This window comes from Chaetura pelagica, unplaced genomic scaffold (assembly GCF_000747805.2).
Source record: "Chaetura pelagica isolate M959 unplaced genomic scaffold, ChaPel_1.0 scaffold369, whole genome shotgun sequence".
NCBI classification, from domain to species: Eukaryota; Metazoa; Chordata; class Aves; order Apodiformes; family Apodidae; genus Chaetura; species Chaetura pelagica.
Genome location: NW_009970235.1, coordinates 350521 through 372940, shown reverse-complemented (window position 1 = coordinate 372940; position 22420 = coordinate 350521). Strand labels below are relative to the sequence as shown.

At 43.9% G+C, this 22420-nt stretch overlaps 1 protein-coding gene across 2 annotated transcripts in view; it reads left to right on the top strand.

The window, feature by feature from the left end:
* Positions 1-22420, top strand: part of NEO1 (neogenin 1) — a 149642-nt gene that overhangs the window by 115062 nt on the left and 12160 nt on the right. The window contains exons 13-22 of one of the 2 annotated variants that reach the window (XM_010005894.1): positions 40-150; positions 1120-1314; positions 2073-2168; positions 3663-3886; positions 7860-7998; positions 10452-10559; positions 13314-13508; positions 14170-14202; positions 19319-19387; positions 20236-20383. In XM_010005894.1, the coding sequence (XP_010004196.1) occupies positions 40-150; positions 1120-1314; positions 2073-2168; positions 3663-3886; positions 7860-7998; positions 10452-10559; positions 13314-13508; positions 14170-14202; positions 19319-19387; positions 20236-20383 (1318 nt within the window). The remainder of the gene's footprint in view (positions 1-39; positions 151-1119; positions 1315-2072; positions 2169-3662; positions 3887-7859; positions 7999-10451; positions 10560-13313; positions 13509-14169; positions 14203-19318; positions 19388-20235; positions 20384-22420) is intronic. The other variant, XM_010005895.1, reaches the window with a different exon arrangement.

The following is a 22420-nucleotide window of genomic DNA, read 5'->3' as shown; positions in this document are numbered from 1 at the left end:
TTCCTGTGCTGATGCCATGGATACTCTCTTGTCTCCCAGGTCTGGAGCGAGGCACAGAGTACAGCTTCCGAGTAGCTGCCCTGACTGTGAATGGTACTGGACCAGCCACTGACTGGGTGTCAGCTGAAACCTTTGAGAGTGACCTGGATGGTAAGCTCAGAAGTGTGGATGTATTTATATTATTTATTTCAAAACCATCAGAATGTGCTGATGGGGCACAGGAAAGTTAGATTGCCTTTTTTAAAGGCCAACTCGGTTCTCTGCAGTTGTTATTACTGTATTCTATTTGTGCTTTATTATTCAGTCAAATTAAATTTCAGTTTAACATGAAATTCTTGCCACGTCAATGAAATGCCTTGAAATCAAACCCTGCTTCTACACTTTTTGTACTGTGTGTTGGCCCTGTGCTTTTTCTGCTAAGAAACAGCAAGTTCTTGCAGAGCTTGAACAAATTTGTGAGCACCTCCCAGAATCAAAGGGCAATAAAGATGGAAGAAAAATGCCATTTTTAAAGGGGTGGCTGGGACAAATCTCCTGGGAGCTGCCTACATGGGGCTGTTCCTATTTCAGACAAGCTTTTTGTTAGTGCTGCTGCACAGCAGTTACCTTGTGCTGGTTGCAGACCATTCTCCCTCTTGGCTTTGTTGAAGTAGCTGGAGGGTCATTCTAGCTGAATGCCACAGGATCCAGTAATGGCTTTCTCATCTGTGGGGCTTGAGGTTCAGTTCTGCTGGCAGCTGGAAGACAGAATAATAAAAGAGCTTCAATATTTGCTCTCCACTGTTGGAAGATTGCTTCAAGAGTCAGCTGAGGAAAGCTCTTGAGAGCCCATGCTTCAGTCTTTGTGTCATGCAACGTTGATGCTCAGCTTAGTATTTGTCACCTTTCTGCTTACTCTCCATTGCTTCATCTCGAGCAGCCCCAGCCTTCACAGCAGGGTCAGTTTTGTAGTTACTTCAAATGTACTTTTTAGAGTTGCAGTCACTTAGATCTGTGTGTCAGCCTTCCTCTCACTGGGTGTGACACAGCTTGGGGAACCCAACCATTACCCCCTGTCCTCTCACTCCCTGCCCTTACACTTGCCTCATTTAAGAGAAATGCATCCCTTCTCTTCCTCAGAAACTCGTGTCCCTGAAGTTCCCAGCTCCTTGCACGTCCGCCCGCTCGTCACCAGCATCGTGGTGAGCTGGACCCCACCTGAGAACCAGAACATTGTGGTGAGGGGCTACGCCATCGGGTACGGCATCGGCAGCCCCCACGCACAGACCATCAAGGTGGACTATAAACAGAGATACTACACCATTGAGAACCTGGGTAAGGACTGGGGAGGAGCAGCACTGCCCAAGTTTCACCTCTCCCTTATCTTTCTGTCTCCTCATGATCGTCTTATACCTGAAGAAAACCACTTGTGTGTGTTTTAAGAGGATCTTTTTCCTCCTTCAGATCTTCTACTGGATGCCAAAGTGTTGAAAAATGGCAGATAAACTCAGTTTTCTAATGATAGAGCCAGAGGAATTAAAAAAAAATTTAAAAACCCAACCCAAAATCCAATATTCACTGGGTTTGAAGCCGAGTGTATTTGATTTGATGCTTTTTACAACCATTTCCATGCTGAGCAGCATTCCCTTCTCCTGGAGCTGCAGAACAGGCAGCTTCAGGCAGAAAAGAAACTGGAATCTCACCAAGTTAGTGGCATCTGCTTTAAGACAAAAAGTAGATTCCTCCCTCCACAGAATTCTCTGTGTTGGTAAAATACCCTGAAAGCAAAAGATACATGAGCATTGGGAATTATCGAGGAGTTCCATAAATGTGGAGTTTTTGCTAGTAGAGCAGCTTAAAATGTCCATGTTGAAGTGTTTCTCCTCACTGCTGTTTGCCCTGTGTGAGGTGGGTTTGCTGGGACTGCAGACTTCCCTGCAGCCACAGAAGGTCTGTGTGGAGACCTTCTGCAGGCAGACTTAGTCCAGTTATTTCACCTATTTATAAAATACCGAGCAAAGAGACTATGAAGAAGTAGAAACAAGGTTTCTCTAATGGCCTGTCCTCACGAGGTGTTTGTTGTCTCCCTTCAGACCCGAGCTCCCACTATGTCATAACCCTGAAGGCCTTCAACAACGTGGGGGAAGGAATCCCCCTGTACGAGAGTGCAGTGACCAGGCCTCACTCAGGTAAAGGCCAGGGGCTGGCTGCAGTTCTGCACACCTGGGGACAGGTCCCTGCACACCTGGGGACAGGGCCCTGCACACCTGGGGACAGGCCCCTGCACAGCTGCTGCAAATGTAACCTGTCATGCAAGAGTCTGGCTTGGCAGTGCCACCAGGGTCACCCTTGTGCCTGGCTGTTCTCAGGGTGTCAGTGATTGCCTTGTATGTTTCATGCATGTATTAAACCACCTAAAATTGGTTTTATTTATAAATGACAAAACTTAACTTTCAACTGCTTTTAGATGCTGCTGTTCAAAAAGTGGCTGTCATTTTAGCACAGGTTGGGTGGGTGCAGTTCTAAAGGTCCTTATTTTGGTTTTTTTGGACAAATACAGAGGGGTTTTTATGTCTTTTATACTGAGATTTTTCAATCTGATGCCTTTGTTTGCCTTGTCCAAGTCACACTACACAAGTTCTTGGCATTCTTAATTATTTTTTGCCTTGTAATACATTAATAAATTCTTTTAAACAGAGAAAATTATTTGCAAGTGAGCAAACAAACAGGGAGGGACTTCTGACAAAGGCTTGTAGAGTGAGGACAAGGGGGGGATGGATGAAAACTGGAAGAGGGGGAGATTGAGGTGAGACATGAGCAGGGAATTCTTTGCTGTGAGGGTGGTGAGAGCCTGGCCCAGGTTGTCCAGGGAAGCTGTGGCTGCCCCATCCCTGGCCGTGTTGAAGGGCAGGTTGGATGGGGCTTGGAGCAACCTGGGGTGGTGGGAGGGGTCCCTGCCCCTGCAGGGGGTTGGATCTGGATGATCTTGAAGGTCCCTTCCAACCCAAACCATCCCATGATTCTCTTACTGTGCTGTAGCTCACTGTGCTCCCTCCTAGACTGTTGACACAGTTATTTTGTGTAGATTCTAACAACTCTGTTTTACTCTTCTGAAGAGTAGGAGTTGTTACAGATTTTGCAGAGGACATGGGAATTGCAGGAGAGTTGGACTAGATGATCTCTACAGGTCCCTTCCAACTCTTAACAATTCTGTGAATCTTCAGTCACTACAAATGAGTGTGATACTTGGCACTTCCCAGTAGCATTTTTTAAAAGGTGATGGGTTTTTTTTATCAAGTGGCATTTACCCATGTAGATTTTTTTCCTCCTGGGTGTTTTCTGGAAGGGGAGTCCATGGGCATTTTGAGGCAAATAAAGTCAAAGTTACAATGAGGGAATGTTTGGGGTTCTTAGGCCTTGGTTGAGTGCCCTGAACGCTGCTGTGATTGGGTGTGTGTGTCTGGTGCCTGTCTGAAGCAGGGAACATCATGCAAAAGTATTTGTATTACCCAGTCTTATGTCACCTATTAACTCTGCCTTTTCTCTCTTTTTCTCCATTTCTCACCTTCCATCTCATTGCACTACCCTGCATTCCCCCTTTTTTGTTTCTTTTGTTTACATTAAAATGCCACCTTCTCTCTTTTTAATTATAATACACAACTTTTTACCCATCGATTCCCTAGACACTTCCGAGGTTGATTTGTTTGTTATTAATGCTCCATACACTCCAGTGCCAGATCCCTCTCCCATGATGCCACCAGTGGGAGTTCAGGCTTCCATCCTGAGCCACGACACCATCCGGATCACTTGGGCAGACAACTCTCTGCCAAAGAACCAGAAGATCACCGACGCGCGCTACTACACCGTGCGCTGGAAAACCAACATTCCTGCCAACACCAAGTACAAGGTATTGGGGCTTCCTCACCCCTACTACAGCTCTGGTGTTTGAGAAGGAGTTTCAGGATCACATCAGGGTTCAGAGAGGCTGCTCAGTTAAAGAATCCTTTCAAAGAGTCTTGATTTAGAGGAAGGAGGAGTTTTTGTGGCCTCTTTTGCGTGTGTGTGTGAGAGATGGAGACGGGGTGTTGTGTGTGAGTGAGTGGAAGGCAGGGAAACACCTCCAGGGTGTGTTCTGCTGTGGAACCGTGGACATGGTGACAATATGATCCTTTCTGCTTCACCCTCACAAGATGGCTTTGTGTGCCAGGGTGGGCCTACCTGTAGAGGGGCCACTAATGCATTCGTAAGGTGGGTGCTACTTGTGGCTTCACTCCACTTAGCAGAAGAATCTGCGTTTGCGGGGCAGGTTGTGCAGGGAAAATATTGACCCAGATGGTTTTAAGTTTCCTTTTACAACCTTTTCTGTTCGTGTGAGGTTGATAATGAACCTTTCCTTTGGGAACTCAGCAGGTGTAAAATGTATAACAATTACTTTATGATACCCCTTCCTGCCTTGACTGTCATCTACTGTTTTGATTCCGAGATGAAAATGATTGATTGTTTTTGTTGGATTTTTTTTTAATTTTTAGAGTTGTCTGGAGGCCTTAAAAATGCTGACTGCAAATTTCGTATTTGAGAGGAGTCTCAAAAGAAATGGTTGTTAAAATATCCAGCTAGTGGAGCTCCCTTTATGCTTCTGCAGGGCAATCTTGTTAGAAACCAGATTTATTTATTTTTTAAATTGAAATGAGGAGATGTGTGTATCTGTGTTCCTCCTCCAGAGGCCAGTTCTTTATGGGCACACATTCCTGAGTCACGTGCAGAGAGGATGTCTCAGGAGTGACCTGTGTAAATGCTGCAGTTTCATTAGTTAAATGCTTCCAAAAAAGCCACCCTCAGTGGTCAATTAAATACTCCCACCATTCTCAGTGCTGGTGGCCAGTGGTCAGGAAGTTTGTTGTGGACTAAAAAGAATATGTCATGATGGAATGTAGTTCAAAATTACTCATTGTAAAAAGCATTTGCCTGAAAGGACATAGTTTGGGAACATTTGCTCTAATATTTTTTTAACCCATGATGTTTGGAGAACTCCCATCCTGCTTTTCCTTCTTGTTTCAATCCTGAATTCTGTGCTCGGTATTCAGAAATACTCTATTGGACAATATCAACTGCTCATTTTAAGAAAGGCAAAACCTTTTCAGCAGTGCTGGATTTCAGTCAGGTCTTCACTAAGTGAATTTAACAATGGGCTAGTACATTGTTTGCCATGGCCACCTCTAGCAGCTTTGTTATTTAGTGGGTGTTTTGAGGCTGCTCACCCAAGTTGCATGTGAGCTTCTCTGCAGCCTTGCACCCAGAAACCTCACCTCTCTGTCAGTTCTCTAGTAGCCACAGCTCCATCTGTTCAACACTCTGGTGTTTCATCTGTCCCTCTCATCAGTAAATTGGGTGTTGATACAGTTCATTCTTATTTTCTACCTTGGCTCCCCCTTTTATGCTGACACTTGCAAGCTGTTTCTTAAAGACCAGGCTGCATGCCTCGAATGCATGTTAAGAGGTTCCACCCTAAAGAGCCTTATTTACTTAAGCTTTTACAGGAGTTGTGTCACTCTAGAGCAGAGGAACAGATGTGACAGAGTTCCTAAGGCTAAAATACTCCCCTAGGCTTTGAACCGCGCAGTTTCACTGATGGGGATCAGAGAGTGGCTTTCAAAGCACCTTTGTTGGTGGAGCAGAGTTGTCCTGCTCTCAGCCTACCTGTGAGTTGCCAGTGGGCTTTCAAGCAGAAGCTGAAATATTAAATCTTGACTTAGATCTTTTAGAATTGTATAAAAGGAAAATAAATTGTACAGGGTAATATTTGTGCAGTTTATTTCTAGTAGAGGAGCAGGGTTGAGTACCATGGGGTATGTTGTGATCTTAGAAACACTCAGGGGTGTTAAAAATGAAGAAAGCAGACAAGTCTTGACACTGCAGTTCAGCCTTTTGTGTGTCATTTACATTCAATATGATGTGTAGTGAAACTAAAAAATAGTGAGTTTCAAAGGCATAGATAAAAATACAACTTTAAACTGTATGAAGCTTGGTGCTTAGCAGCACTATCAGCAGCTCTTAAATACTGTTGGAATTTCCATAGGTGCTCTGGAGATGGAGAAACTGTGGGTGCTGCAAAATCCTAGGAAAATATTTCTCCTTTGGACTTGCCATTACATTGTTGTCCTGACCAAAGGTGTCTGCAGCTTCCACTGAAGCAGCACCTATTGCCTGGTGACCCTGAGAGCTGGCAGAAAGTGTTGCTTGGCACTTGGAGAGCTGCTGAAAAGCTCTTCTCAGGGGACCTGATGGAGAGCTGGGAGGGACTTTGGACAAGGGCAAGGAAGGAGAGGACAAGGGGGAATGGATGAAAACTGGAAGAGGGAGATTGAGGTGAGACATGAGGAGGGAATTCTGGGCTGTGAGGGTGGTGAGAGCCTGGCCCAGGTTGCCCAGGGAAGCTGTGGCTGCCCCATCCCTTGCAGTGTTGAAGGGCAGGTTGGATGGGGCTTGGAGCAACCTGGGCTGGTGGGAGGTGTCCCTGCCCATGCAGGGGGTTGGATCTAGATGATCTTTAAGATCCCTTCCAACCCAAACCAGTCCATGATTCTATGAACACATGGCCTTGTGTTCCTGCTGGGGACGGTGTGTTCAGGCCTTGTCACTGAACTGGAGAAGGAACTGTCCTGCCTTACACTTACACATTGGAACTGTTCAACCAGTCACCTGTTCTTGGAAACTACACTGACCTATGTAGCAGGTAAAGGTTTAAAGGTAATGGAGGATTTTCTTTTAATCAGTTTTATAAAGTCTTTGTTGTCTGTCCACCCCTGTGATGTCTAACTGGCAAAACACTTCTGTGAACAAACAAAATCCTCTGTACAAATTTAAGTGCCATCTGGCTCCCAGTTCCCTGACCTTCCACTGAATGTAACAAAAAAGCTGTCATTGAGACTTGAGAAAGAAGAGTTTTTCTGTGTAGAATTCTGACTACAGAACTCCTAGAATGTACAGGGAATGTGCATTTCTGGAGAGCCTTTTCCTTGAGAGAGATTTGGCTGAAAGCAGTTGTTTTCTGAAGGCAATAATTACTAGCAGAGTTGTGTGGGCCTGTCCAAATCCTGAAACAACTCACTTATTAATTCAGTGTTCAGAGGGCAAAGTAAGGAATATACATGTATTTAGATTATCTTTTTCACATAGGCCTCAAGTACTTTGTGTTTATGGTTAAGTCAAGAGTAACAAATAACAGCTTATTTTAACCTAAAGGTTAAAAATTCTGCCCAAATGGCTGAGTTCCAAATCACACTATAACCCATGTGGAGTCCCTTTGTGTGATCCTAGATAACCATTTTTTTTTTCTGCAAAAGATCTAGTTATTAATAAAGCTTCACTACCTTTGAGTCTCTCAGCACCTGTACTTGCAGTGGATGTATTTTTCTTAAAAGTATGTTAAATATTTACTAAAAATGCAAAGGGGAATTTGGAAGGCAGAGTCAGGTTTCAAGGAGGACTGTTATTGTTAGCTGTACTGCATTGTTTGCCCTGGGAGATCAGTTAATGAAATGCTGTAAATTAACCCCCTCAAGTAGAGGGGGGTTTAGCCTGCTGCATAACAAGTGTGCCTGGACCTTGTGTTGCCTTTTAAAATCATGATTATTATTTATAATTGACTGCTGGTAAATGCTCTTGCTGATTGCAGAAAGAATTTCCAGTTCAGGATACACCAACTGCACATTCATACTTGATGAAATAATTTGCATGGCAGAGTAATAAGCAATATGAAATTGCTGCCCATGGAAATGGAGCCATGCTGGAATGGCTAAACACCTGAGACAAGGGGGGTGGGAGCTGCTGATGGATGGTTTTCAATGCAGAAGTTACTGACACTTTTGCTTTTCTTTCAGACTGCAAACACCACCACGTTGAGCTATTTAGTGACTGGGTTAAAACCAAACACCTTGTATGAATTCTCTGTGATGGTGACCAAAGGTCGGAGATCAAGCACTTGGAGTATGACAGCACATGGGACAACGTTTGAATTAGGTACTTCTGGATGGGCCATCCTTCCTGAGGAGATGCATTCCAGAGTTCTGGGAAGAGGGAGAGCATGGATTTAAAATTACTCTGCTGATGGATGGTTGTCCACCATCATAGTTCAGAATTCCAAGGGATGATTTTGCGTGCAGAAGAATTGACATCAAATTACTGAGGAGTAATGAATAATGTACCACAGTTCATGGACAGGAGAGAATAAAGAAGCACATGCTTGAAATAACATGAATAGCAAATACAAAGGAAATGCTTTAGCTAATAATAATAATTTTAATTAAAATGTGCTAAAATGATTATGGCAATTATTACAGAGTGCATGAGGCAAATTAATTTAAAAAAAGGAACCTCCCAGTAGAAATTAAGACATCCAGTCATCCCTGTCAGCCCTAAATTCTTGTTCCTCAGCCCTCAGTGCTGCAGAGATGAACAGAACAGAGAAGGGTTTGTAGCTGCTGGGAGAGGGAACCTGGGGCCACCAAGGAGCTGTGAGATCCAGGACCTCTATGCCCCGACCTGTCCCTTGTTAATTCTTCTTGTCCTGCTGATTATTTACTGCTCATTGTGCTTGGGTTTCTCTTTATATGAACTGGAAAAAAGAACCCATCCAAACCACTCTGTAGTTCTCTTGCTAAATTAAAATACAGCAAATAAATCAAGTATGCAAAGAACTGGTGAGAAAATTCAAATATTCTAACTGAAGGAATAAGAAAAAGCAAAACCAGGATAAAATTAGAAAGCTCCTGACTTGTTCTGAAGTTCCTTAGAGCCTTGGTGAGCTTCAGTTGCTTGTGAGAATTCCAAGATGTGGAATATATACATACATACAATTCTCCTCCAAAACTCTACACTAGGAGCAGGGACTGTAGAAGTTGAACAAATAAAGTTCTTAAAAGGAGGATTTGTAACTCAAAGGAGCAAGAGTGAGCTACAGGAGGTCTCATTTCATTTAAATAGAAAGTAAATTTCTAGTTGGGATGGTTGTGCAGAATATTAGCCAATATGACCTTGGCAACCAAGAAGTGATGAAAAACCAAAAAAAGACTAAAATGTATTTTCTCATAACAGATCTTGTGATTTACATGACTTGCCAAATTCCTGAGTGTGTGACTCATTACTTTTGACTACTCCAGCATTGTCTAGGGCAGCTTTTCCTCAGCTAATGCTGAAGAAAAATATTGGATCCTGGGTTCAGGGTTGGACTCTGAAGTACTAATCTCTTGAGGGCTACTCCTGATTTATTTCTTCTGTGAAGTTTACTGTGGGGCCTTGACTTGTGCTTTACATCTGTAGGTTTCTGTTGAGCATGCTTGGAAGTATTTGGGATCATATTTACAAATCCCTTTTGAGCTTTTGCCTGGTGTCCAGCTATTATTGTTCTGCATAGGGAGAACAGCCAGCTCAGAGGATGGACAGATGAATTTCTAATGGGTGATCTACATAAAGCTCTTGACATGCAGAGAGCATCGTGTGAGCACTAATGTTACTGCTAAGAGTATTAAATATCCAAGGTGGGATTACTTTGCTAAAAGTTACCTAATTAGAAGTCTGCTGTTTTTCATAGTGTGTGTGGGATTGCAAACTGTGGCTGGTTAATGCACCTTTGGAGACATTGGCTCTGTACATTTGAAAGCCATTAATCTAATCCCCAGCTGGATATTTCAGTTTACAGCAAGAAAAGTCTCAGATTTCAGTCTTTCACTGGAGCAACTTGTGCCATTTCCTGAGTCCCAGGCAGGAGGAGGCTGGTGGGGGAAGGAAGTGATCCCTCCTCCTTTCTTTCTCTTGGTCTTGCTCTCTGGCAACCCAAGGAAAGATGCTGGACAAGTGTGTTCAGCAAATATTTCAGGATTTTAAATGCTTCTGTGGTGCAGATTTCCATGCAAATTACAAATCACTCTACAGGAAAGTCAATCAGTGCTGATGATGCTCAATCTCTGGTGGGTTTAGTTTGCTGATTCAGATTTAAGTGGCAAATTGGCATTACTAGGTCTTGGTCCCACCACAAACCTGAAAATGGGGAGATATTTCATGTACCCGTGTACAGAAAATGCATTTATTTCACAAGTTCAGGTGATTTTTATGATGAGCAAAGAAATTCCAGTTCTAAGTCACTGACCCCAAGTGTTAAGAGTTGTGCAAAGCTGCGTGGGGTTTGAAGACACGTGGACTCAGTCATGAATCACAGCATCTGGTGGCAGAAATGCTGTGGAAAACAGGTAACTCCTGATGGAAGGGAGATGCTGACACCAGATGGCATTTGCCAGTAAACCAGAAAGACCAGTGCATGGTAGATTTACTGGAAGATTGAACATTGAGAGGTTTCAGTCACACAAACCTTTTTTTTTTCCAATCAAATCAAAAGGTGCTGAGGTGACTTTGTTTCTACCCAGTGAAATCGAGTGACCCGTTTCTGATGGTGTGTCTGTTTGTTTGTTTGTTTGCAGTTCCCACTTCTCCCCCCAAAGATGTGACTGTGGTGAGCAAAGAGGGGAAACCCCGGACAATAATTGTCAACTGGCAGCCACCCTCGGAGGCCAACGGCAAAATCACAGGTGCAGTTCCCACCAGCAGCAGCATTGCACCCTGCATACCTAGGAGATCACCTTCCCTGCTTAATTTAGCCTGGAGCTAGCCAAGAGGGCTCTTATCTTCTTTGTCAATCTTTTGATTGGCTCAGATTAATTATTTACTTTTGTACCTAGTAAAAATATAGCAAGATATGAATTAACTGCCGTGGGAAATTGGAGTCTAACCAGAAAGATAATTGGAAATTTAAGTATCTCAGTAACCTTTGCCTTCATCAGCTTGTGCTGCTCTGATAGCCTGCCTGCAGAAACACATCTATAACACATCTGGCCAATCAGTATTTTATTTATAAGACTCCATCCCAGTGCTCTTTGTCATCTTTGTGTCATTTTTGTGGCACAAACCAGACTTAGTGTCAGTTTATTAGTCCCCTGATATAATCATTAGGAGTAAACTGTTATTTGCCTTTCTAACTGCATCACTTTCACACAGGATAAATCATTTTACAGAAAATAGTAATTACTGTTGCCTTACTGTGCTTTCTGTTTGGATTCACATTTCTAAAGGCCTTTTTTATATAATTCACTTCAATTTTCCTTTTTTACCCCAGGCTTTAAGCTGAAAGCAGATTTTATTGGCATATAGTTTGCAGTGTATGATTTTGCTTTTGTTCTCAGAATTAGCCATGGTGCAGAATCAAGGCTTTGAAACCTGTCAGCAGCTGGTATTTGCTGAAGCTCTGCAGCCTCCCAGGTTCCAGACAGGAGACTAAAAGGGAAAATACTGGAGACTCTTTCACCTTTGGGAGTTAAACTTTTAAGTGAGCTGTAAGAAAGGGGCTGTGCAACACAGGGGGGCACTGCTGGGTGCCAGGGTCTCCCCAGGGAGCTGTAATGGGTGCAGTGTGACCCAGCAGCCTGCTCTGCACCACAGCCTGGCACACAGCTCTTTGTGTCCTGGACTTAAATTTTTCTATTGGCTCTAAAGCCAGTTCTACATTCTCAACAACATGTTGTTTCCTTTTTATGGGAGAGATGGTTTGAGTGGAGAACCAAGAGCCTTTATCTTAACTGCAGGTTGAAGGACCTGGCTGTCAGTGAGGGCCATTCAGACAGGTGTGAAATGTCAGCTACAAACACCCCCAGGTTATATGTGCTCCTAAAAGATAAGCCTGTTGTCCTCCCTTTCTCACTTATGGACTTGACATGAGACAAGGTCCAAAGGAGATCAGCATTTCCTTGCACTATGTGATTGGCAAAATTATCATGCATGCAACGTGCCAGGTAAAAAATTCTCCTTGCAGTGTCTATACTGTGAAGAACCTTCTGTTTATTCATGTGTGTTGGATGAAAAAATACAGTGTTTACTAAGTTTTGCATAAGCAGCAGTTAATGGCTAAAAAAGCAAATGAATAATACAACCCCATTAGAGTCAGTTTGCCAGAGGAACAAGGTAGGAGGTTTCAGGGTGGTGTGGGCTGGGTGCCCTCTGGTGGGGACAGCCCCTGCCAGCCCGGGAGGCACAGCAACCATTGCTCATTAACTCAGCTCACTGTGCCTTCCATCATGCCCTAGAGACCACGTGGTGATGGAATTCCATGCATCAAACAGCATGGCTGGGGAACACTTGTCTTTTCAGCCCTGATCTCCTTCTGATGAGTTGGATGTGAAATCCTGAATGGTGCTAGTCTGGGTTGCAGCTGCTTGTGCAGCTTGGTGAGGGCTAGCTGGCTGCTTGACCTCAGCAGCCCTGTGCCCCTCTGCCACACACAGTGCTTTGAGCTGTCACTAGATAGATATATTTATGTTTTTTATATATATATATTGCCCCTTGTTAAACAAGTTACTGATCTGTTGCTTTGTGACCTGTACAACTAGAAAATTATTAAATCCACCCCTCACTAGGGAACTGCCACCAAGGGAAGAAGTTAAGCCTGCCAAAGCCACAGCTGGTGTTGTAAGCATCCAGCCTCCATGCCATACTGGTTACTGTGAGTTCTGTGAACTGGAGGTATCAGCAGTAGTTGCAGTTTCTTGAAAGAAGAGGGAGTCACTCTGGAGGTCTCCCCTCCCTTGCTGTAACCCCAGGCTGGTGGTCTGTGGGCCAGGGGGAGCAGCAGGCTGTGCATGGAGCATCTGATGACCCAGCCCTGTCTTGCTGCACGGATTTTATTTGATCCTGAGGCTCTGTGGTTCTTGTCTAACAAGGGTTATAAAGCTGTTACTTGTGGTGGTTTGTATGTGCAGTATTTTTAGTAACAGATCATAAACATTTCCCATACCTTTTTCTGTGGCATCCAAGATACCTTAGTGCTCTGCAGGTTATCATCATCTTGGTTTTAAACTGAAAAATAATGGAATAATGATATATTACTAAACACATTCTTTAGCTCTGCATGAGAACATTATTTTGTTGTTGTAAGGTTATTTTCTATAAATATTAATACTGTGAGGATGTTTTGATAACATTTCATGTTAGTTAGGAACAGGTATAGAGATGGAAATGAGCAACTCCTGCAAATTCAGTGAACAGTGGCCGTAAATGGTTTTGATATTTTAAATGGCTTTCTCAATGAATACTTTTGAACAGTTTAAAATTCAAGGCTGTCTAATATTTGAATGTATTCTCAGTCTGGAAAAAGCAAGAATGCATTTTGAGAAAGCCCATCACCATTTAGCTCTGCAAGTACCAGTACAAGTCAGGAACGCATTTTCTGTGAGATCTTACGACTGTCCTGTTCTTTGATGTATCAAGTTCTTTTGCTGTTTCCTTTTGATTAGGATACATCATTTACTACAGCACGGATGTGAATGCTGAAATCCATGACTGGGTGATTGAACCTGTGGTGGGCAACAGGCTGACCCACCAGATCCAGGAGCTGACCCTGGACACACCCTATTATTTCAAAATCCAGGCCCGCAACTCGAAGGGGATGGGGCCGATGTCTGAGGCAGTTCAGTTCAGAACCCCAAAAGGTAAAGTAGCACCTACATCTGAATACCTTCCTCCTTGTTTTCTGAATGCCACCCTACAGGGCTAAGATACCAGCAGCATGATTTGTGTGTTTAAACTGGAAAAGGCAGGAAGATGATGAAGTTTGACTAGAACAAAATTTCCCCTCGGATTGCTCTTGCATGTAGTTAGTACCTATGCAAATATTGCTCAGCTGTTTAATTAATGGTGTTACAAATTTACTGGTGGGCACTTAGGTCCTCTGGTTGTTAATGTTGAGGGTCCATGTCCTAAAGGTTTAGGACATGAACTAGTTCTTAGTTCCTTTAAGATTATTTTAGGTCTTGTGTGTCACGTCTGCTCATGATGGAACAGGACAAAGCACAATTGCTCCCGAGGGAAGTGGATGATATAAGGGGAAGACACAACAGCCTCTTAAATCAAGAACTACTTGGTGGTGGGTAACCAGTGAAATAGCACAAATGTGTGACAGATCAGAAAAAATGTGAAAAACAAAGCTAGAAGTAGATTTTCTAACAGCACTTTTCCTTTCAAGTGCTGGTGGTCAGTGATGAGAGCTCTAGCTCAGCTGCTTGTGCTGTGTGAAACTAAATTCTGTCTCTCACCCCTTCAAGCCTTGTGATCTTTCTCTTGTTTTTTCCTTCCCTGTGCTTGTCCCACTAGCTGAATCCTCAGATAAAATGCCTAATGATCAAGGTAAATGACTAGCCACACTTTCTCTTTTATTCCATCCATCACATTGTTTCTCCTGTCCATGTGCTGTTGCATTTCTGAAATGGAACAAATACCTGCTGCTCTAACCGTAAATGAGCACGTTCCTGGTGGTGCCTTTAATTGTGGAAGAACTGGAAGCCCTGTTCTGGTGTGGGTGTTGGGAGTGTCATGTGGACTCTGCAGTCAGATGTCAGGTGAAGGCACAGGCAGGTTATGCCAGAGCTGAATCACTGTCCAAATGCCTTTGGATGAAGTGACTCCAGCCAGCCTCTGACCCTTGAAGCAGGATCTCAGGACACAGAGGTGGCAGATCAGTTATCTCATTAGCACAAGTGCTGTTTTGTGAGCTCTACCTCTGTAATTTTCCTAATAATGAAAAGGATAGCTGCTCTAGGAAGCTCTTTTGCTAGAGAGATCCTGCTTGTCAGCTCATTTAGCCTCAGGCTCTCTGGCACAGCACAGCATTAGCTACTAAAAGCCCTAAGGTTTTAAAGTGCTAGCTTGAAAAATGGCAGCTTTGAGTTTACTACATTGAATTATAAGGTGGATGTCCCAGGGCTGCCTTTGCTTTCTTCCAAATAACCTGCAAGTCCAATAAAAAGGGGAAGAATTAGTCTAAAGGGATGAGTTTGAAAGGACATTGGCAAGCAGCTTAGACATACAATTAAATAGATCCTAGGGGGGGTGAGAAGGAGCTTTGTTTTAACTTGCTTTATACCTTGTTACTTAGAAGTAAGTTATTAAATATGCTTTTACTTTCTACTGCTGATACTTTTACTTTGTAATGCTGGTAGTGGACAGGTAGGGAGCAGATTCATATCTAGGCTTGTGTAACAGAGATGCTGGGTGGGATTCAGGCTTGTATGTGGGGAAGCAGATGCTCACATCATTGGTGCTCATCTGCCACTGGAGGGGACAAGGGGAATATTAAAAGGTTTTGTTTAAAAGTTACTGTTCTCTCTTCTGCACTGTTCTAATCTCATTTCAGCAGGTAACTAAATCTCGTTGTGTGTCGTTATCATCCAAAAGCAACATATTCTTCTAGTAACAATTTGATTAGTATTTATCAAATGATGTCATCTATAAATCATAAAAGCCTACCCAAGAGAGTTTTGTTTCAGAGCTCCAATAAGAACAGTCTGAGATTATAAATCATAGCAGTAAGTTTGATGGGAGGAAAGGAGAAGATCAGCTGAAAAGCAGAGAAGGCTGCTCTGGCACAAGGTCACCAAGTTGCAGAATTGTGTCCTTCAGGACATGGCACACAAGTTATTTGAGGCTGGAAGGAACAAAACTTCCCTGGGATTGACTCTCTGGCTTTAGTGGTTCTACCTTTTTTTTTTCCTCCCCTGCTTGAATGTTTTTCTGCTGTATCAAACACAGCACCTTGTTCTTCCACACACCTCTAGAGCACAGCACTTGTACTGGGAGAGGTTGTTGGTGTTGCCATCAGCTTGAAGGAGTTGCACTGGCCTGGTGCAAAAGCAAAGGTTAAGAAGTCTAATCCTAGTCAAACTATCCAAAAGTAACACAAAGTGAAAATACCTTGTCTGCCTGCAGATACCTGATGAGTAAACCTGATGGGTAACATGGAGACTGACAGGCAAAAAACCCCCACATTTCAAGTCAGTGTTTTCTTTTACTGTTCCTTCCTGTAAGAAGAAAATGGGAAATCTCAACAACAAAGGGTGTGAGATCCTGGGGAAGAGGCTGGTGCCAGGCCAGGTGTGTGTGTCTGTGCCTGTTCAGAGCAGAGCATGCAGCAGCAAGGCTTGTGCCCAGCTGAGCTGCAGAGCAGGGCCAGGTCAGCTTTCAGATTGCACTGCCCAAGAGATGAGCTCCCCAGAACTGAAGGCTCAGCTGTTGATCCCTGGTTTCAGCAATTGGGTGGCTGCACCCTTAGGAAATATGACTGCTTGCCAGAGTGCTGCTCTCTCCATATCACTGCCTTCCAACATCTTTATCAGCTCAGTGTGATTTATATGAAATAACTTACTTAGCTCTGATATTCCTGGCAGGGTGCTGAATGGGGGAAATACAGCTTTCAGCAGCTAGATCATCTTTTTATTTACTGTTATTGATAGAAAAATAGAAATTACCATTTATTATGGAAGTACATGTACTACTTTTGGTGGATATTACTGTAATTAGGGCAACAAAGCTGACTGGGGGGTTGGAGCATCTCCCTGATCAGGAAGAGCTGAGCGAGCTGGGGCTGTTCAGCTTGGAGAGGAGAAGGCTGAGGGGAGACCTCATCAGTGCCTGGAAGTATCTCAGGGTGGGTGCAGGAGGTTGGAGCCAGACTCTGCTCAGCAGTGCCCAGGGACAGGACGAGGGGCAACGGGCACAGGCTGGAACATGGGAAGTGCCACTGGAACGTGAGGAGAAAATTCTTGACTGTGAGGGTGACAGAGCTGCCCAGGGGGGTGAGGAGTCTCCTTCTCTGGAGATGTTCCAGACCCCCCTGGATGCAGCCCTGTGGAATGTGCTCTGGGTATCCTGGGGTTGGACTGGATGATCTCCAGAGGTTCCTTCCAATGCTGACAATCCTGTGATTCCATGATAATTACTGTTAGGGTGGTTGTACAGTGAGAGTGGGGGACATTTTAAAAGGCATGAGGACACTAAAGTTTACTGGGTGGTTCCCAATACATGTTTTTCAAAATCTGTTAAACTACTATCCTGTATCCCAGACAGTCTTAAAGCAAAGATGGTGAGAGCCTGGCCCAGGTTGCCCAGGGAAGCTGTGGCTGCCCCATCCCTGGCAGTGTTGAAGGGCAGGTTTGATGGAGCTCTGAGCAACTTGATCTGGTGGGAGGTGTCCCTGCCCATGCAGGGGGTTGGATCTGGATGATCTTGAAGGTCCTTTCCAACCCAAACCAGTCTGTGATGCTATAATTTGTCCCATACCCACCCTCCAAGGGGTGTGGAAGCTGGGTGAGTACATTTTTCTGTGAGCACAGACCCTGGGATAAACCATATGGACTCCCTGTGCTCCTCCCACACATGCCACAGGGTCTGTTTAGGTGACTTTGTGCTTCTTATTATCTACTTCATTATTTTATGTCATCTCTTAACTTCAGTAGCAATTATTCTCAATTTTTTCATGGTGTTATTAAGGATATTGAATCACACTTGGCCAAGCACAGATCTTTGCAGAACTCATTACAAACATCCCTTGTGAGTAAATGATTCTGCAATTATCATTCTTATCCTTATCAGTTAATTAGTTGTTAATCTTGTTAATTTGTGCCACGTTGCTTTTTTATGATGGTATTTTTAACACAGCATTGTACAGTACTCAGGGAAGTGCTTTATGGAACTCTAAATATAGCCTGTCTGCATAGGTACCAACCAGATTGTAACTGACACTTAGTTTGTTTCAAAAAACTGTTTTCAATAAAACAGAAAGATGGGCACAAAGTATTCCAGCACCTCCTGTGTCACCTTCTCCAGGTGCTGCACTAAAAATGTGCAGGGTGTCTATTTATCCTTTTAAAATTCTGACAGTTATTGTCACACCCCCCCCTTCCACTGCAGTTCCCCTGGTGCTCTAACATAGCTTCATCTAGGGGAGTTTTCAGAGCAGGTTATCTGCTTGTACAGATGTAAATATATTCAAAACAAGGTGTTTAAAACTCAGTTAAATTGTTCCATTGCTGCTGCAAAATCACTAGCTTTCAGTGCAGGCAGTGACCTCTCTGGGCTGGCAGGTGCAATATGTCTTTTTCATGATGGATTTGTCCTGCAATGCATCTTTTCCATTATTTTAGACTGTATCTAACTCCTCACTCCATAAATGTCACATTCCCTTTTACTGCCCTTCTTGGGGCTTAATTGTTATTCTTGCTGGGACCTTTTCCTGAGTTTTACCAATTGTCTTTATGTCACAGTGACCAATTTGCAGGCTTTGGCTTAAAGTTCACAATTTCCATTTGTTACACACCCTTTAAAGTTACTCTCCGTGGTTAGAGGGGATTTTTAACTCAGAGAACCCTTTTTCTGACTGTGAAACTGCTCTGTTGGCAGAGTGGGGGTTTTTTGGGTTTTGTCTTTTTGTGCACAGCAGTGTTACAAGGTGCAGAGGATTCCCATATGAGGAGGAATGTTCTTTACATCTTGCTGGATGTTTCCCCACCTACAGTATTTTTATAATTTATGGTAATTTTGCATTTGTGCATTTAAATGAAGACACAGCTCAAGGAGCAGGGAGTTGTGTGTCCTTACCTGCAGGAAGCATTCTGCTAACTCAGGAGAGGTCTTAGCATCCAAGGTGAACTTGTGACTCCAGGAGTCTTGCTGCAGCAGCATGGGATCAAAATCAGACCTGAATTATGCAAAGAAAGCACTTGTTAGAGTGGAAACAGGACAGCAGTTCAGCTGGGAGGTCAACTTGTGCATGGGGCACCAAGGAGCACACAAGCAGTAGTGAAGGTTCCAGAGGGGCTGTGCAGTTTGCCCCAGTTTGTAATAATTGTGTTTATTTCTGTTGTTATCCTATAAACGTTGAGTTTTGAATGAAGTGGGTTTGTTATCCCAGGCTTCCCAAAAAACATCCTTGTGATACTTCGTTGTCACTTGTGGGGACGATGAAACAAACAGAAAAGAATGAGAAGTTGAAAGCAAGTTTTTATGGACAAGCAGGGGCTTAATACTACATTTACTGTGCTTTTGATTCTCCCCTTATTTCCAGTCTTCCACACTGCAATTAGGTATTAGAAAAGAAACCTGTATAATTACTGCTTCCAGATTATGAACTGTCAAATGTGGCAAAGCCATTTGCCTCAATATATACCCCTATATTACTGGAAATAATTTTATTATCTTCAAAAAAATGAATACTAGTAGAGGCTCCTAAGCTTACTTGGGAAAATAGTAACACAGGAAAGTAATTATTTAATAGCTCTTTTGAAGAAGGTTCTTCTTGAAGAAGCACCTTTACTGTTCAAAGCCAAATCATATTGTAGGGGAAAGGAAAGGAAGGGGGAAAATTGCTCTGTGGTTCAGAGATGTTCTGAAAGAGCTGCCTCAGAAATGCTGGAGTGTGTGTTTATAGGTACAAGTGTGAATAAACTGACCACAGAAATGACCTTTTCAGCTTCAGGATCTGCAGGGAAAGGAAGCCGCCCGCTGGACTTAGGACCAGATTACAAACCACCACTTGGGGGTAAGTTGTTAGAAAGCTTCTCCATTTAAATGCAGTAGCTTTTGGCATCTCTCTGAGCAATGCTGTACCCTCCTGATTACATCTGTTTCAGGGGCTTTTTCTCTTTATGATGACAGTTGTTCCCACTCAAGACATAGTACTGTGCTTCTGTCAAAGTGTTCTTGCCTCCTGTGAGGTGGTGGCTGGAAAAAAATATCATTGCATGCATTTCCACTTCAGTCTTGATAGGCAGATCTTGTTCCCAGTTGAGATTTAAATGGCTGCTGTAGTGCACAAGTGGAAAACTAATTCAGTGAGAACATGTTAGGAAGGAAAAAAATAATCCTAACTCCTTCTCCTTACTAGCACTGTGCATTCTGGAAGCCTTGCCTGAAGGTAACACTCTTTAGTGTCACATAAAATGTGTTTGTTTCAGAGGAAAGGGGTGACTCTAGAACACTGATCCTGGTTCATGTGGTGACTGGGTCCAAGGGGATGCCTGTGGTGCTTCAGTTTTAGCAAGGTCCCAGGTTAAGTCTCTGTAGACTCTAAACTATTGAATTTTTTCATTATAACTATTTGATTATAAACCATTGCATTTTTTTATAATAACTATTTGATTAAGGTGAACATGAATTTTTATACAGTTGGAAATGGTGCTATAAAGCATCTTACAGATTTAGCAATTGTACAGAAACACAACTGGTAAATGACACACAAAAAAAAAGCATTTCACTTAAGATCATGGCAGACAAGTCACCTTCCTCGTTCTGCTGCTCTGTGGGTCTACAAGTCTCTGATGGGCACTGCTTGCTCTTGATGGGCATCTTTTCTCTGTAATAAATAACTCCTTTCTCCCTTTCTTCCAGGCAGCAACAGTCCCCACGGAAGTCCCACTTCTCCCTTGGACAGCAACATGCTCCTGGTGATCATAGTGTCTGTGGGGGTGATCACCATTGTGGTTGTGGTGATCGTCGCTGTCTTCTGCACCCGGCGCACAACGTCGCACCAAAAAAAGTGAGGTGGCACTTTGCCCTCTTCTGCCTTTCTCACTGAATTCTCTTATTTAATCTTTTTCTTTCTGATGCTTGCGAAGTTGAGCACTTTTAAGTCTTGTGGGATGTAGAAATCGTGTTCTGACAACAGGTGAGTGGTGCAGGTTGAACTAGTCCAGTTACCTGTGATGATGGTGATGTTCTGCTTTTCCTAATCAGTGTCTCAGAGTTTACAAACCATCAAGAGTTTACAAGCAAACTAGGTCAGTGCTTTCACGTACACCTGCATTTGTCCTCTCTCTGAGGAGAAGCAATTGTTTAAAATAGTGGGATTATCTGGCATTTCTTTTTCACAGTCAGCTCTGTGGCTGTGGTACCCGCAGTGTTTTCTGCCACGTGTCTTGCTGGAACTTTACCTGCTCATCTGAGGGCTGACGTCCTTCATTTTGCACCAGGAGTAGAATTCATTTTGGCAGAGCAGCACGTGGGCCTGGCAGCTCAGTTTCCCAGCTCACAGAATCACAGAATATTAGGGGTTGGAAGGGACCTCTGAAGATCATCGAGTCCAACCCCCTGATGAGAGAAAGACCAAAACTAGGGCAGATCACTCAGAAAGGCATCCAGACAGGCCTGGGAAGTCTCCAGAGATGGAGACTCCACAACCTCTCTGGGCAGCCTGTCCCAGGGCTCTGTCACCCTCACAGGAAAGAAGTTCTTCTTCATGTTGAGGAGGAACTTCCTGGGCTCCAGTTTGAATCCATTGCCCCATGTCCTGTCACAGGGCACAAGAGCTTGTCCCTGCCTTCTTGATGCCCTCATGTATTAATAGACATTAATTAGATCCCCCCTCAGTCTCTAGACTGAACAGCCCCAGGTCTTTCAGCCTTTCCTCATCAGGCAGGTGTTCCAGTCCCATCAGCATCCTCGTAGCCCCCATTGGACTCTCTCCAGTAGATCCCTGTCCCTCTGGAACTGGGGAGCCCAGAACTGGACACAATACTCCCAAGTGAGATCTCACCAGGGCCGAGTAGAGAGGCAGGAGAACCTCCCTCAAACTGCTGGAGACACTTCTCTTAATGCACCCCAAGATACCATTGGCCTTCTTGGCCACAAGGGCACATGGTTGTCCTATGGAGAACTTGAGCTGATACATCTGCTTAGAGCTGTGTGAGCTCAACAGGCAGATTCTCACTTCTGTTCTTAGCATGTGCTGCACTGTATGGAGTAGGTTTACACACTGAGCATGATACCAGCCAGTTTTAGGTCACTGGAGTGGAGGTTGAACCTGGTACTGGAGTCCTTAGAAAAGTGCTCCAAAACCCTAACTACAGGGGTGCCTCTGACCTCTGCCCTCATGCAGAGCATCTGAACGATGACAACAGCAATGATGCTCCCCAAAGGCTGTTTCTGCATGTGCTCTGAAAGAACTGAATGCAGCTGGGAAGTGTTCTGTTAGGTTTGAGAAGACTATGTTATGCAAAACAGAGTGTTAAGGAAGTGGTTAAAAGCCAGGCTTAGAAGATAATCTCCACTTGTTTTGCTGAAGCTGAACCCTCCTGCAAAAATGCAAGTTCTCCAAGAGAGGAGAGCAAGGATGTATGGGTGATGGTCCAGGAACTGGGGGATGTGCTTGGGAGAGGGCAAAAGTCCCAGCTCTGTTCCCAAGAGACCTATTTTATTTTCAAACAACAGGAATAACCCTGTGAAATCTTGCCTTTGTTTTCCCAGTTTCTAAATGCCACCTCTCACATGCAGCAGCCCCCAGGCAGGGAATCACCCTGTGCTCTGTGTTCCCACCCAGCTGCAGGGCAGGGCAGGTGCTGCCTCTGGGCACCCACACAACAGACTCTGCTCAGTGTCAGTTCCACTATTTTATTTAGTCATATCTTCACCATTTCTAGCAAGGGATTTTTACCTGGGAAGGACACCTTCCTCCATCATTGCCAGGGTCCAGAGTGAGGAGTGTGTGTGGAGGGCAGTGCTGGAGCTCCTACATTGTCCTTTTCCAAAATTCCATCGTGCCAAGTGTCCCCCCTCACCCCTGGTTTGCTGCTGTTCA